Source organism: Hemitrygon akajei, chromosome 7 (assembly GCF_048418815.1).
Source record: "Hemitrygon akajei chromosome 7, sHemAka1.3, whole genome shotgun sequence".
Lineage (NCBI taxonomy): Eukaryota > Metazoa > Chordata > Chondrichthyes > Myliobatiformes > Dasyatidae > Hemitrygon > Hemitrygon akajei.
The window spans coordinates 179,404,274-179,420,093 of NC_133130.1; the positions used below are offsets into that span (position 1 = coordinate 179,404,274).

Consider the following 15,820-nt stretch of genomic DNA (forward strand, 5'->3'; position numbering starts at 1 on the left):
TTTTCTTCTGTCATATATCTTTGAGGTTCTTTTTCTAATTTTGTAATCTCTTTTTCCAATTGATCTATTTCTACCATATATTCCTTCTTAATTTTAGAAGTATAACTTATTATCTGGCCTCTCACATATGCCTTCATCGCTTCCCATAATATAAATTTATCATCAACTGAATGTGAGTTTGTATCTAAAAAAAACTGAATCTGTTTTTTCATAAAATCACAAAAATCTTGATGTTTTAATAATATTGAATTAAATCTCCATCTGTAAATCGATTCCTCCTTATCCATCATTATCATCGTCATTATCAAGGGGGAATGATCTGACAATATTCTTGCTTTATATTCCATATTTTTCACTCTGTCTTGAATATTCGCTGATAGTAGGAAAAAATCTATCCTTGAATAAGTTTTATGTCTATTTGAATAAAATGAATAATCTCTTTCTCTTGGGTTAATTCTTCTCCATATATCAATCAAATTTAAATCTTTCATCAATGATAAAGTTAATTTTGCTACTTTTGGTTTTGTAACAACCTTTGTTGACCTATCTAAAACTGGGTCTAGACAAAAGTTAAAGTCTCGAATGTAAAAGGAATAAGTCTATTTTGAATTAAAGATCTCTTTGCTAATAAAGATTTCTTTGTCTCATCATCAACATTTATCTTATTCCATAAGTCAATCAAATGTTTTAATATAGGAGATTCTTTCTTTTCCTGTGTCCATTTAGATTCTCATTTATATATAAAATCTTCTGGTGTATTTTCTCCTATTTTATCTAGTTCTATTCTAATCTATTCTATCTTTCTCAAAAAAAGATGCAATAAATCTAAGTTGATTTGCTTTATGATAATTCTTAAAATTTGGAAGTTGTAACCCTCCTAGATCAAATTTCCATGTCAATTTTTCCAACGATATTCTTTTTTTTTTCTCTCTTTTTTCCAACGATATTCTTGACATCTTACCTTTCCAAAGAAACTTCCTCACATATTTATTTAACTCTTGAAAAAACTTCTGGGGTAATTGTATTGGTAGTGATTGAAATAAGTATTGTAGTCTAGGGAATATATTCATTTTTACGGTATTTACTCTACCTACTAATGTTATTGGTAATATCATCCATTTATCAAGATCTTCTTGAATTTTTTCAATAATGGTAAGTAATTTAATTTGTATAAGTTCTTTATATCATTATCAACTCTTATACCTAAATATTTTATACCATTTGCCAGCCATCTAAATTGAGTTATTAATCGACATTGACTATAATCTCCTTTAGTAAGAGGTAAAATTTCACTTTTATCCCAATTTATTTTGTAACCTGATATTTTCCCATATTCTTCTAATCTATAGGATAATTTACAATGGGTTTGTTAAATAAAGCAGAACATCATCAGCAAATAAGTTAATCTTGTATTCTTCCTGATTAACTCTGAAACCCTTAATATCTGGGTCCTTAATATCTGAAACCCTTAATATCTTTTATATAATTGGTTTCAAAAAGGGATTAGATATATAGGAGATTGTTTTGAAGGAGGTATATTAATGTCATTTGATCAATTAAAGAATAAATATAAAGTATCAAACAACACTTTTTTTTGTTACTTCCAATTAAGGGCTTATTTAAGAGAAAAATTAGGTCAGACAATGTTATTGCCGAAATCTAATGAAATAGAAACTTTAATTCAAAAAGGAAAAACTAAAAAATTTATTTCTTATATGTATAGCTTGATTCAAAAACAGGCAATTAAACAAGGAGTCCATAAGTCAAGACAAAAATGGGAAAGTGACTTGAATATTAAAATTGAAGAAACAAATTGGTCAAGACTATGTCTTGACAGTATGACAAATACAATAAATGTCCGGTTAAGATTAGTGCAATATAATTTTTTACATCAATTATATATTACACCACAAAAAATAAATAAATTAAATCCAAATTTATCTGATCAGTGTTTCCGATGTAACCAAGAAATTGGTACTTTTTTACATTCTACTTGGTCTTGTTCTAAAATTCAAACTTTTTGGACAAATTTAAGAGTTTTATTGGAACAAATTATTGGAACACAACTTCCACATAATCCAGTATTATTTTTATTAGGCGATATTGAAGGGATAAAATCGAAGCCCAAATTGAATAAATATCAGAAAGAATTTATAAAAATTGCACTGGCAGTAGCCAAAAAGGCTATTGCAGTTACTTGGAAATCGGATTCATACTTAAGTCTAGATCGTTGGAAGAATGAAATTTCCAGCTGTATTCCACTTGAAAAAATTACTTATAATTTAAGAGATAAATATGAAACATTTTTGAAAAATTTGGCGCCCCTTATTTACAAAAGACAGGATTAAATATATAGGTGCTCTGAAGATAAAATAATTGGTTATTTGGGGAAAGAAAGAAATATATATACTAAAGTTATTACGAACTCAGTGGAGCATGTGGGGATATCCAGGCACTCTTTCTCTCTCTCTCTCTCTCTCTCTCTCTCTCTCTCTCTCTCTCTCTCTCTCTCTCTCTCTCTCTCTCCTCTCTCTCTCTCCTCTCTCTCCCCTCTCTCCCTCTCTCCCTCTCTCCCTCTCTCCCTCTCTGCCTCTCTCCCTCCCCTCCCCTCCTAAGGGGGGGAAGGGTATTTTTTTTCTTTCTTTCTGTAATTATCTGAAAACTCAATAAAACAAAGTTTAAAAAAAAAGTTAAAGTCTCCACCTATTAATATTTTATCGTGTGCATCAGCCAAATTCAAAAAAGCCTCTTGTATAAATTTTACATTGTTTGCATTTGGTGCATAAATATTCATAAGAGTCCATAGTTCTGAAAAGATTTGACCAATGTATAATTACATATCTTCCTACAGAATCAATTAATACATTTTGTATTTTAATTGGTAAAGTTTTGTTGACCAAAATTGCAACTCCCCTCGCTTTTGAATTAAATGAAGCTGCTATAACATTTCCGACCCAATCTGTCTTTAATTTCTGATGTTCTACCTCTGTTAAATGTGTTTTTTGTATAAAAGCTATATCTATTTTCATTTTCTTAATGTATGTTAAAATTCTTTTTCTTTTCACCGTCCATTAAGCCCATTAGCATTAAAACTTTAAAAATTCAGTAAATTAGTCATTATTTTTAACGGGGTTACTCCAGTCTATAATATACATAATATTTCAACTCTCATAGTATCTTGGGGAATTATTTTAAAATTCTCCATGTTGCTATGTGTCTCCCCTCCGATCATCCAGGCAAAGAAAGAAAGATAAAAGAAAAATAGATTATAAAGAAAAAAAACAAAAAACCCCCCTGCTAATGTTGTGAATGGAAAAAAAAACACATTACCCCCCTCCATTGTGCGGGTCATGGCAAAACGCCATGATTACACACGTGAATCCTGTAGCGATCGATCCGAAGTTCCCCCCAGCTCCCCCGTAACATGAGAAAAGTATATATAAGAGAAGAAAAAATAATATCACTACTCTCGATTAATATTTCTCAAATTTTTACCTTTCTCCCCCTGTATCATATAATTAAAAGTATATTTAAATATTCTTCTGTCCTTTATGTCCATCAACTCACTTCACTGTCCCCGTCTTCATCTTTAATCTGTTTCACTTTTAAATCTTTACTGTGTCTAGCGAATATTTGGGAGTTCTTGTATGTTCCTCTGCATCCCGATGATCAGAGTAAAAAATCTTCTTTTTTCCGTCATCCAAAAAAATTATCAGTGTTGCCGGGTGGCGCAATATAAATTTATAACCCTTTTCCCATAAAACTTTTTTCGCTGGATTAAATTCCTCCTTTCTCTTCAAAAGATTATAACTTATATCAGGATGGAAAAGAACTGCTTTCCTTCTTATCATCAATGGCTCATTTCTCTTTCTGGCACATTGGGCAGCCGCCTTCAGGATCTTTATCTTGATATCTTAAGCATTTTATCAAGATTGGTCATGGTTTTTGATCAGGTTGAGGTTTTGGTCTTAAGGCTCTGTGGACCCTTTTGATTTCAATCAACTGGGTTCCCTCTTCCATTTCCAAATTTTCCAGGATCCATTTTTGAAAAAAAATTATTGGATCCTCTCCCTCTATCCCTTCTTTAAGACCAACAATTTTAATATTATTTCGTCTACTAAAATTTTCAAGCACGTCTATTTTTTCCAACAGTCGTTTTCTTTCTGATGTCCAGGCAAGAATATTATCTTCCATTTTATTCACTCTATCAATAGTGTCTCACGTTATTTCTTCCAGCTTTTTAACTTACTTGTCCATTTTCTCCTGTTTTTTCACCATTTTATCAAACATAGTCTTCATATTTTTAATATCTTCTTTTATTATTTTTAATGTTTTTAATTCTTTTAATTCATGCATTATTTGCGCCAAAGCTTCTCTTATGTCTTCAGAATATCTTCCACCTCCAACCTCTTCCTGTTGTTCTTCTTTTACCTCCTCATCTTCATCTGTATGTTCCAGAGAATCTGAATCCACCTCGGGTTCATTTTCACTTCCACTTCTACTCGTAGCTGGGATTTGTAGTTCAAATTGCTCATGTTTGTGCATGACCTTTCCTTCGCGCACAGCGCAGTTCCTGTTGTTCCTTCTTGGAGACTGTTGATGTTGCCGCCGATTCCTGTTCTGTATCGCCGGAGGTGAGATGCACTTGAGTCCGAGGCTTCTTCATGGTGGCTGGCCCAGCTTGTACTGTCTTCAAAGTAGTAGTTTTCTTCTTTGTCTGTTTAGGAGGCATATCTAAGGAAAATCCTGAGTAGTTTAGACGTAATTTTTAGAAAATATTACTAACTTTTCTTCACTTAAACATTAATTTATTAGTTTTTTATAGGAGAGCTGGATTTCCACGTCTCGATCCTACATCATCACGTGACGTCCATCATCCAGATCATTGATATAGATGACAAATAACAATGGACCCAACACTGATCCCTGTGGCACACCACTAGTCATAGGCCTCCACTCAGAGTAGCAATCCTCCACTACCACTCTCTGGCTTCTTCCATTGAGCCAATGTCTAATCCAGTTTACTACCTCTCCATGTATACCTAGCAACTGAGTCTTCCTAACTAACCTCCCATGCGGGACCTTGTCAAAGGCTTTACTGAAGTCTATGTATACAACATCCCTTCATCCACTTTCCTGGTAACTTCCTCAAAAAACTCTATTAGATTGGTTAAACATGACCTACCACGCACAAAACCATGCTGACTTTTTCTAATAAGTCCCTGTCAATCCATGTAGATCCTATCTCTTAGTATTCCTTCCAATAATTTACCTACTACCGATGTCAAACTTACCGGCCTATAATTTCCCGGCTTACTTTTAGAGCCTTTTAAACAACGGAACTACATGAGCTATCCTCCAATCCTCTGGCACCTGACCCGTGGAAATCGACATTTTAAATATTTATGCCAGGGCCCCTGCAATTTCAACACTAGTCTCCTTCAAGGTCTGAGGGAATACCCTGTCAGGTCCTGGGGATTTATCTACTCTAATTTGCCTCAAATCAGCAAGCAGCTCCTCCTTTTTAATCTGTATAAGTTCCATGATCTCCCTACTTTTTGCCCTTGTTTCCATAGACTCCATTCCAGTTTCTTTAGTAAATACAGATGCAAAAAAACCCATTCAATATCTCTCCCCACATCTTTTGGTTCCGTACATAGCCGACCACTCTGATCTTCAAGAGGACCAATTTTATCCCTTACTATCCTTTTGCTCTTAATATACCTGTAGAAGCTCTTAGGATTATCCTTCATCCTGACTGCCAAAGCAACCTCATGTCTTCCCTTAGCCCTCCTGATTTCTTTCTTAAGTATTTTCTTACTCTTTTTATACTCCTCAAGCATATTTCCTCCTGTTGCCTATACATGTTATACATCTCTCTCTTTATCAGAGCTCCAATATCCCTTGAGAACCAAGGTTCCTTATTCTTATTCATTTTGTCTTTAACCCTGACAGGAACATACAAACTCTGCACTCTCAAAATTTCCCTTTGAAGGCCTCCCACTTACCAATCACATTCTTGCCAGAGAACAACCTGTCCCAATCTACACTTTTTAGATCCTTTCTCATTTCTTCAAATTTGGCCTTTTTCCAGTTTAGAACTTCAACCTGAGGACCAGATCTATCTTTATCCATGATCAAGTTGAAACTAATGACGTTATGATCACTGGAACCAATGTGTTCCCCTACACACACTTCCGTCACCTGCCCTAACTAATTTCCTAATAGGAGATCAAATATTGCATCCTCCCTAGTTGGTACATCTATATATTGATTTAGAACACTTTCCTGAACACACTTCACAAACTCTAACCCATCTAGACCTTTAACAGTATGGGAGTCCCAATCAATGTGGGGAAAATTAAAATCCCCTAACAATCACAACTTTCTGTCTCCTGCAGTTGTCTGTTACCTCTCTGCAGTTTTGCTCCTCCAATTCTCACTGACTATTGGGTGGTCTATAATACAACCCTATTAATATGGTCATACCTTTCCTGTTTCTCAGCTCCACCCATATGGCCTCAGTAGACAAGCCCTCTAATCTGTCCTGCTGAAGCACTACTGTAATATTTTCCCTGACTAGCAAAGCCACCCCCCCCCCACCCTTCATCCCTCTGCCTCTATCACGTCTGAAACATCGGAACCCTGGAATATTGAGCTGCCAGTCCTGACCCTCCTGTAGCCAAATTTCAGTAATGGCTCTGATGTCATAATTCCATATGTCAATCCAAGCCCTCAGCTCATCTGCCTTTCCCACAATACTCCTCGCATTGAAATATACACACCTCAGAAGATTATTACCACCACACACAACCTTACTATTTGTGACTTTGCATGAGAAGTCAAAAGCAAAAAGAGAGGGCATACAACAAGGCAAAACTCAGTGGGAAGATAGAGGATTGGGAAGCTTTTAAAAACCTACAGAGAGCAACTAAAAGAATCTTTAGAAGGGAAATGATGAAATATAAAGCAAGCCAGCAAACAATATCAAAGTGGATAGTAAAACCTTTTTCAAGTATGTAAAAAATAAAAGAGAGATGAGAGTGGAAATATGATCGCTAGAAAATGAGGCCGGAGAAATAGTAACAGGGACAAGGAGATGGCAGATGAACTAAATGAGTATTGTGCATCAGGCTTCACTGAGGAAGGCCCTAGCAGTGTCCCAGATGTTGTAGTGTGTGAAGGAAGAGAAATGAGTGCAGCTACTATTACAAGGGTTAAAGTGCACAAAAAGCTGAGGGACCTAATGGTACATAAGTCACCTGGACCAGATGAACTGCACCCTAGGGTTCTGAAAGAGGGTATTGGTAGAGATTATGGAGCATTAGCAATGATCTTTCAAAAAACTCAGTGGACTCTGGCATGGTGCCAGAGGACTGGAAAACTGCAAATGTCACCCCACTCTTTAAGAAAGGAGGAAGGCAGTAGAAGGAAATTATAGACCAGTTTGCCTGACCTCAGTGATTGCGAAGATTTTTGGAGTCATTTGTTATGGGTGAGATTATGGGAGTACTTGGTGACACAGGACAAAGTCAGCATGGTTTCTTTAAGGGAAAATATTGCCTGACGAACCTATTGATATTCTTTGAGGAGATTACATGTAGGATAGATAAAGGGGACACAGTGGATGTTGTATATTTGGATTTTCAGAAGGCCTTTGACAAGGTGCCACACATGAGGATGCTTAGCAAGTTAAGAGCCTTTGGTATTACAGGAAAGTTACTAATATGGTTAGAGCATTAGTTGACTGGTAGGAGGCAGCGAGTAGGAATAAAAGGATCCTTGTCTGGTTGACTGGCAATGACTAATGGTGTTCCATAGGGGTCGGTGTTGGGATCATTTCTTTCTATGCTGTATATCAGTAATTTAATGATAAAATAGATGGCTTTTTGCCAAGTTTGCAGATGGTACGAAGATTGATGGAGGGGCAGGTTGTGTTAAGGAACAGGTAGGCTGTAGAAGGACAGACATTAGGAGAATGAGCAAGAAAGTGGCAAATGAAATAAAATGTTGGAAAAAATGTGTGAGTATTTTCTAAACTGGGAGAAAATCCAAAAATCTGAGATGCCAAGGGACTGGGAGTCTTTGTGCAGAAACACTCTAAAGGTTAGCTTGCGGTTGAGTCGGTGATGAGGAAGGCAAATGCAATGTTAATATTCATTTCAAAAGGTCTTGAATACAAAAGCAGGGATGTGATGCTGAAGCTTAAAATGCACTAATGAGGCTACATCTTAAGTATTGTGAACAGTTTTGGGCTCTTCATCTTAGAAAAGATGTACTGGCATTGGAGGAGGTCCAGAGGCAATTCACAAGAATGATACAGTACCAGGAATGAAAGGGTTATCAGACAAAGAATGTTTAGCTCTGGGTCTGTATTCGCTGGAATTTGTAAGGATGAGGGGGATCTCATTGAAACCTTTCGAATGTTAAAAAGCCTAGATAGAGTAGATGTGGAGAGGATGTTTCCCATGGTGGGGGAGTCTACTACAAGAGGGCACAGCCTCAGGGTAGAGGGGTGACCATTTAAAACAGGTGTGGAGAAATTTCTTTAGCCAGAGGGTGGTAAATTTGTGGACTTTGTTACCACAGGCAGCTGTGGAGGCCAGGTCACTGGGTGTATTTAAGGCAGAAATTGATAGTTTAAGACACAGGGAGAAGTCCAGGAAATGGGTTTAAGGAGGGGAGAAAAGGATCAGCCATGATTGAGTGGCAGACCAGATTCAATGGGCCAAATGGCCTAATTCTGCTCCTATGTCTTATGGTTTTAATATCAACATTGCCCAGTCTCTCCTATTAAAAGAAAAGACTTGTGTTATAGCTTCTAACATCAGGGATAGCTGGACCATTGAGAAATTTAGTGCTCGAGCTGTGGAATCTAACTATATTAATAGCTTTGTGAAAACATTTTTCTGCTGTTGTTTTTTCATAGGGTTTGGCCACAATTCCAATGTCTGCTTTCTACTCTTCTGATAGCAAAAAATAACAATAAGAATTTCGTACGATTTTGTTTTGTTAAGGTAAGCTATAGTAGGAATAATGAGTTGAATTAAATGAATCCAATTGAATTGACTCTAATACTTACATCCTTCACATACATGAGGAGTAAAAATCTTTACGTTACATCTCCATCTGAATGTGCAATGAGCAAATTATAGTCATTTGTAATAAACAGTATGTACAACAGGACTGACAATATAGCATAGAAGTACAATTGTATCAGCATGAATTAATCAGTCTGATGGCCTGGTGGAAGAAGCTGTCCTGGAGCACATTGGTCCTGGCTTTAATGCTGTGGTATTGTTTCCCGGATGATAGCAGCTGGAACAGTTTGTGGTTGGGGTGACTCGGGTCCCCAGTTATCCTTCAGGCCCTTTTTTCACACCTGTCTTTGTAAATGTCCTGATAGTGGGAAGTTCACATCTACAGATGCGCTGGCTGTCCACACCACTCTCTGCAGAGTCCTCTGATTGAGGGGAATACAGTTTCCATACCAGGCAGTGATGCAGCCAGTCAGGGTGCTCTCAATTGTGTCCCTATAGAAAGTTCTTAGGACTTCCAGACCCATACCAAACTGTTGTGCCTTTTTCACCACATAGCCGGGATGTACAGACCACGTGAGATGCTCGGTGATCCGTATGCTGAAGAACTTGAAGCTGTTCACCCTCTCAACCCTAGATTCATTGATGTCAATAGGGATTAACCTGTCTCTGTTACTCCTGTAGTCCACAACCTAAGTGTTTTTGTAACATTGAGGGAGAGGTTGTTTTCTTGACACCATTATGTCAGAGTGATGACTTATTCTCTGTAGGCTGCCTTGTTATTATTTGAGATAAGGCTGATGAATGTAGTATCGTCAGCAAATTTAATTAGCAGATTGGAGCTGTGGGTAGCGACACAGTCATTGGTATAGAGAGTAAAGGAGGGGGCTTATGACACAGCTCTGAGGGGCACCTGTGTTAAGGGTCGGGCAGAGGTGAATGAGCCCACTTAACACCTGCTGGCAATTTGACAGGAGGTCCAGGATCTAGCTGCACAAGACGGGGTGAAGGCCGAGGTCTCTGAGTTTCTTGTCAAGCCTGGAAGGAATTATGGTGTTGAATGCTGAACTGTAGTCCAAGAACAGCATTCTCACATGAGCCTTCTTCTCCAAAAGTGTAAGGATGGTGTGTAGAGCTGTGACTATTGTGTCATCAGTCGATCAGTTGTGTCAGTAGGTGAATTTTAGGGGGTCCAATGTGGGTGGTAGCATGCTGCAGATGTAGTCCTTGACCAGCCTCTCAAAGCATTTGCTGATGACATTAACATGCCTGTGCTTTATGCTGTGGTAAACAGAAAACAACTTAGTTTGGATATTACTTGTTGAATTTATAATAAGTAAACCTGGTGTGCAGTAAGATATAATGGATAGTCCATAATTTTTAGTTAGTGAAAAATTTGAAATCTGCTCGAGACTTCAGTGTTTTTCTAGTGTGGTTTAAACTGTCATCCTCCCCCCCCCCAAAAAAAATTATACAAATTCTAATACACAATTTTAATAAAGACTCTGTAGCCAGGTAAGTAATTTTTTTCCCTCTCTGTGTATTGTAAACAAACCTTACTGAGAAAAACTATGCAACTGCAGTTGCTTTAACCAAGATTATGGAGCAGCTCAGATAAGATTCAGTAACACTTACGCCTTTAAGTTGGCAAGTCATGTGTTCTGGGTCATATACAAAGACTTGGGCCTGGGATTCAGTGCAGTGCTCAGAGTATTACATGTATTGCCTGTCAGATAAGATACTAAACGGAAAAGCTGTCTCTCAGATGGATATTATGGCACATTCAGATAGAAGTAGAAGAGTTTAAAGACTCATCCAAAACATCCCCTCCAACATACATCATTAAAGACAGGTATTAGTTATTTCAGTGCTGTTATTAGAATTTTTTGTACATTGAAATCGGCTGCCAAGTTTTTTCATTGCCTCAATGACTACATTCAAAATCTTTTCATTATCAAAAGTGTTTTTGCATGTCTAGCAGTTGTGTGGGACTGCAAAGTAAAAACAAAAACTGCATCTTTTCATAATTTACTTTTTTATTGTGATTTTTAAAAATTGACATAAATTCTTGTTAAGTTGATCTTTTTTTCAAATTATAGGCAAAGTTTGGTTTTAAAAAAATATTCTATTTGAATTCAGTTTCCATGCATGCTCTACCTTGGAATATTAGAGATAACATAGCTTGGTGTTTCTCATTACTATACTACCTTGGTGCCTTGCAGTTAATTTAAGGGCACCTGTACATTGTTGGATGTTTATCATTATATTGCAAAAGCATTTCATCTCTCTATTTGTATGGCATTTCAATCCAGATGCCAAATGATTAAGCAGAAGGAAATTTAAGGAATGTGTCGCACAGATGCTGCTGAATTTATTCTCCCTGTTTTCCAAATCTTCAGGAGAACACAACACTCAGCAAGGCAGAAGAAATTCTACAAGAGTGGAGTAGGACAAGGAAAGTTCAGTGATTATCCATAGAGTCTGGCTTCACCCATCATCTTCTAGCTATCCTCCTTCCCTCTCCTCCAGCTTTTCATTCTGGTTTCTAACCCCCTTCCTTTCCAGCCCTGAAGAAGGGTCTCTGCCCAAAACGCTGCTTATTCATTTTCACAGATGGTACTGACCTGCTGAGTTCCTCCAGCATTTTGTGTGTGTTGCTTTGGATTTCCAGCACCTGCAGACTTCTTATGTTTATGAGAAATATAAGTAGTATGGGGCCATGTGTTCCTCCATTTATTTAATCTCTGACTAATCCTGTGGTTTTTACACTCTGGCAGATCTCCATATCACAAAATTGCCTTAGTTTCCAAATAAAATTATCTTGACCTTGCTCATCTCAATTATCTGACCAACAACCGTATAAGAGATAAAGTTCCTCTTTAGCTATTAATATTCGTATCTCTCCTTGCACACTTCCTCCCCCCCACCCCCCCCCCCCACCTCCCTCAAATAACCCATGTGTCCTAACTTTGGACACCCTAACTAGAGGAAGCTGCTCCTTGGCACCTGCCCATCTCAATGAGATCACCTCTCATTCCCTCCCAAACTCAGTGACTATAAACGAGTCATACTTTTTGTTCCCACACAGGAATCAGTCTACTCTCCACTCACTTCAAGGCAAGTGCACCCATATAGGTAGAAACTAAGACTGCACAGCACTCCAAATAAAGTCTTGCCAGACCCTGGCATAATCTCAAAGATTTTTTTAATTTTGTAGTCTAATGATCTTGCAAAAATGCCAGTATACTGCTTATCTATATTAAAAAAAACAGAAAATACTGGAAGCACTCTGCTGATAAGACAACATCTGTGGGAAGAGAAGCAGAGTCAATGTTAGAGGAGAAAGGAAACTTCATCAGAACGTTTTCCTTTTCTAGTTGTTCATTGTAACTGCTTGTTTACTTTCTAATTCATGAATTGCCTCCCCAAGATTCCTCTGCCCACCAACATTTACTAACTTCATAAAATCAAATTTCTGTTCTTTATGTCTAAATGAATAAACTTTGCTCTATCTGCAATTTCTTGCCCATCTGTTTAACTTCCTTTTATACCTCTTAAGACTTTTTGTGCCATTTTTGAAGTTTTTTTTATCCTCTAAGAGTGTATCATCAGGAAACTTTGGATCCATCAAAGTAATTAACATTAATTTTAAATAACTGAGTGCCACTAATAACCAACAACTCGATACCTTTATTTCACCTCAGACTATTGTTGAATCCTCTGTCTAATAATTCAGCACCAGAAACCCTATTTTCTCTAACATCCTTTTCAGTACTGATTTTTGAGTACTGAATTTTCAGTCTGAAATGTCAACATCCTCCCCCACATCCAAAAGATTCTGCTTAATCCACTGCATTCCTCCAGCAGTTTGTTGATCCTCCTGAGAAACCACTTTTTGAAAATACAGGTAATTTAGATAGTTTTGCCTTAGTTACTTTATTCCCAATGTAATGTCTCTTGTCATTATTTCTGTGTAATGCCCTGGTCCACATCTTTACTGTTAAGCTGTAAGCATTTCATTTAGCGGCTCTGTGAGAACTGCTGTTCCGCTTTCAGCCTGTTTGGCTTATTGTTGAAGATAAGGGATAATGTGAAATGTGTGCCATCCAATTAGCAGGAGGTTTTCTTGGTGAGGGACAATAAGGTTGGGCTTGGGGTATTGTTTTGTTCGAGAGGAGATGAAGCAAGAAGACACTGGGCAGAACTGGTCGTAGCATACGATCCAGTGGGAGACCTGTTTGTTCAAGATGGATTGCGAGCGATGTTCGGAAGGTGGTATGTGCTTCCACATTGACCGAGGGACTAGCACGAGTGACAGAGAAGTTCAAGATGGGCTCCAACGTGCACATTTGACTGTTTAATTAGAATGGGCCCTTTTCTTTTTGTTATTCTTTACTAATCCTTCAGTTAAAATTCATAAATATGATTATTTTAATTGTATGCTGTATACTGTCTTATTTCTTGGCATTAATTTGTAACAGGGTAGTAAATGATAGCATCCACACAAACTGAGTTTTTGGGTGGGATCAAGCATGCCTCAGTCTCACAAGTTTGGCGAGGCAGGAGGTTGTCTTCCCTAGACCTATGCAGCCAAGGAAAGCGGTTTTTTTCAACTGAAATTAAGATTGTTGTTAATGCTGATTGCGATCTTCCAATAAGATAATCTCAGATAGTTTTGGCAACCAATTTATTACTATATAAACATTTATTTATTTCTCTCAGTCTGCATAATCAAATTAGGTAATGTCCTAATGTCAGAAGATTAATATGTATAAAAACCTCTCATAATGTAGTGTAATTACACATGTTCTTTCTATATTTTCACTTGTGGTCCATGGCGCATTCAAAAAAATAAATTATATCTGATTGGCAGACATTTATTCTCATGATATTTCATTACAGATAATAAGGTAGAATGTTTGTGGTTAATAGTGAGACCAAGTGGAGATCTACATAGAGAAGTACTTGGAGAAAGTGGCTTCATCTCTATGTACTATAACCATTCAGAAGGGTTCAAAATATCAATTCTAACCATGTCTTCTGATGCTACACCACTTATAATCTTTAATCTGTTCTATGCTTTGATCCTTCTACAATTTAAACATGTACAAAAAAGGTGTTTTTTGTATTTATTTGCCATTTGTTCATTAATATTTGCTTATTTCTATTTTCATTTCCCTTCTTTATGGTCTTCAGAAAGTGTCAGATCTGTATTTCGATATGTCAATTTTGAAAGTCTGCCATTACTCTTTTAATTTTTTTTAACTTGCTTAAATTATTCCTTCTAGAACTGTCTGTTGAAGAGAGCTAACAAACAAGTAGAGAAACGTACAATAAATGTGTTGAATTCAACGTGGAGTATGTTTTTGTCCTCTTCCAGCCAAACTTTATTATCATTTGAAACATTCCAATTACATACCTAAAGGAACCATGTGATTGTAATTATTGTGCTCAATACTAACCTCCTAAAATGGGAACTGAGTTCTGTCACATCAAGAAAAGTCCAGATGAACAGAGAAAATTATTGAAAAATTATTACTCAAAACACTCCTTTAAACTATTGCCCTTGACAATTCAAAAGGGAAAGAACATATGGGTTTACATAGAAGCCCTGAATAAACGTAGAAAAAGAGCACCACCTCCTGAACTATCCTTTGGGCATGTCACACTGATGTCATTGGCCACCTCAAAACAGAGTGGAATGGAAGTGAATCATCCTTAATCCTCAGAGACTAACTAAATACATATTGATGCAACAATTGCTCTTCAGCACGTTTCAGAACTTTCCCAGTTTATGTAAGATAATTGAAACCCCTGCCACCCCCATTATCTGTTTCTGTTTTTTGGATCACACTGCAGATTGGATCCTTCCTTAATTTACAAATCTGTCTCTTTATCTCATTTCCATCAGTTGGGATAGTATACAGTAACAATTCTATCTCTTTTCCTTCAACTTAGTGTAAGTCTTTGAACTCAAATGCACATCAACCATTTCTGGGACAAGTGCAATATATTTCAACATGCTTTCACATTTTTTTCTATTTTTGTTTCTCCACTTGCTGTTTATACCACTGCATCATAATAATTTGGCATCTTTGAAGTTCAAGCAATATTGCTTCCTGTAATTCATGTATTTCTATGCATTCCAAACCACCTAAATTAAAATAAAATAATTCTACTTTGTTTGATACTATGTATTTCTTTTTAAAAAAAATTTTATGTTTCTACACTACAACAGAAAAAAACAAAATGGAGATTTATACAGTGTGAAAACAAACGTGTCTAATATACAATTCATAACAATACAGAAAAAGCACCCAAAATGAAATCATATAAAGTTAGTATCCTCCCCACCCTCCCACTACAAAACTGCAAACCAACCATTACAATGTAAAGAAAGGTTAATCAGAGCTTTTGTCACCCCAGAGCTGTAAATATAAAAAAGTATAATACCTACTACCTAAGCTATAATGTAGTTCACAACAAAAAACCGTAAAACTTAACTAGAAAAAAAAGCTGAAAGTAAGGGATTGTAGTTAAAAAAAACAGATAAACCGTTAATCTAAAGAGGGAATTATGAAAATATTCAAGAAAAGGTCCCCACACCTTATGAAACTTTGTCTGAATTAAGTGAATAATGAATCCTTTCAAGGTCTAAACAGGACATAATATCTTTAAGCCATTGAGCTTGAGAGGGTGGGGCAACATCTTTCCACCTAAGAAGAACTAACCATCTAGCCAAAAGAGATGCAAAAGATACTGTTTGACGTTTAGTTGAACTC

The 15,820-nt window shown here is 36.7% G+C and overlaps 1 protein-coding gene across 9 annotated transcripts in view; it reads left to right on the forward strand.

Moving 5' to 3' along the window:
* The window catches only part of LOC140731232 (kynurenine--oxoglutarate transaminase 1-like), a 156,845-nt gene extending 142,455 nt beyond the window's left edge, over positions 1–14,390 (forward strand). For 8 of the 9 annotated variants that reach the window (XM_073052746.1, XM_073052743.1, XM_073052744.1 and 5 more), the window contains one exon: positions 11,438–14,390. In XM_073052746.1, the coding sequence (XP_072908847.1) occupies positions 11,438–11,506 (69 nt within the window). In that variant the 3' untranslated portion in view covers positions 11,507–14,390. Of the gene's footprint in view, positions 1–8,929; positions 9,018–11,437 lie in introns of all 9 variants that reach the window. The other variant, XM_073052742.1, reaches the window with a different exon arrangement.
* The last annotated feature ends 1,430 nt before the right edge of the window (positions 14,391–15,820 follow it).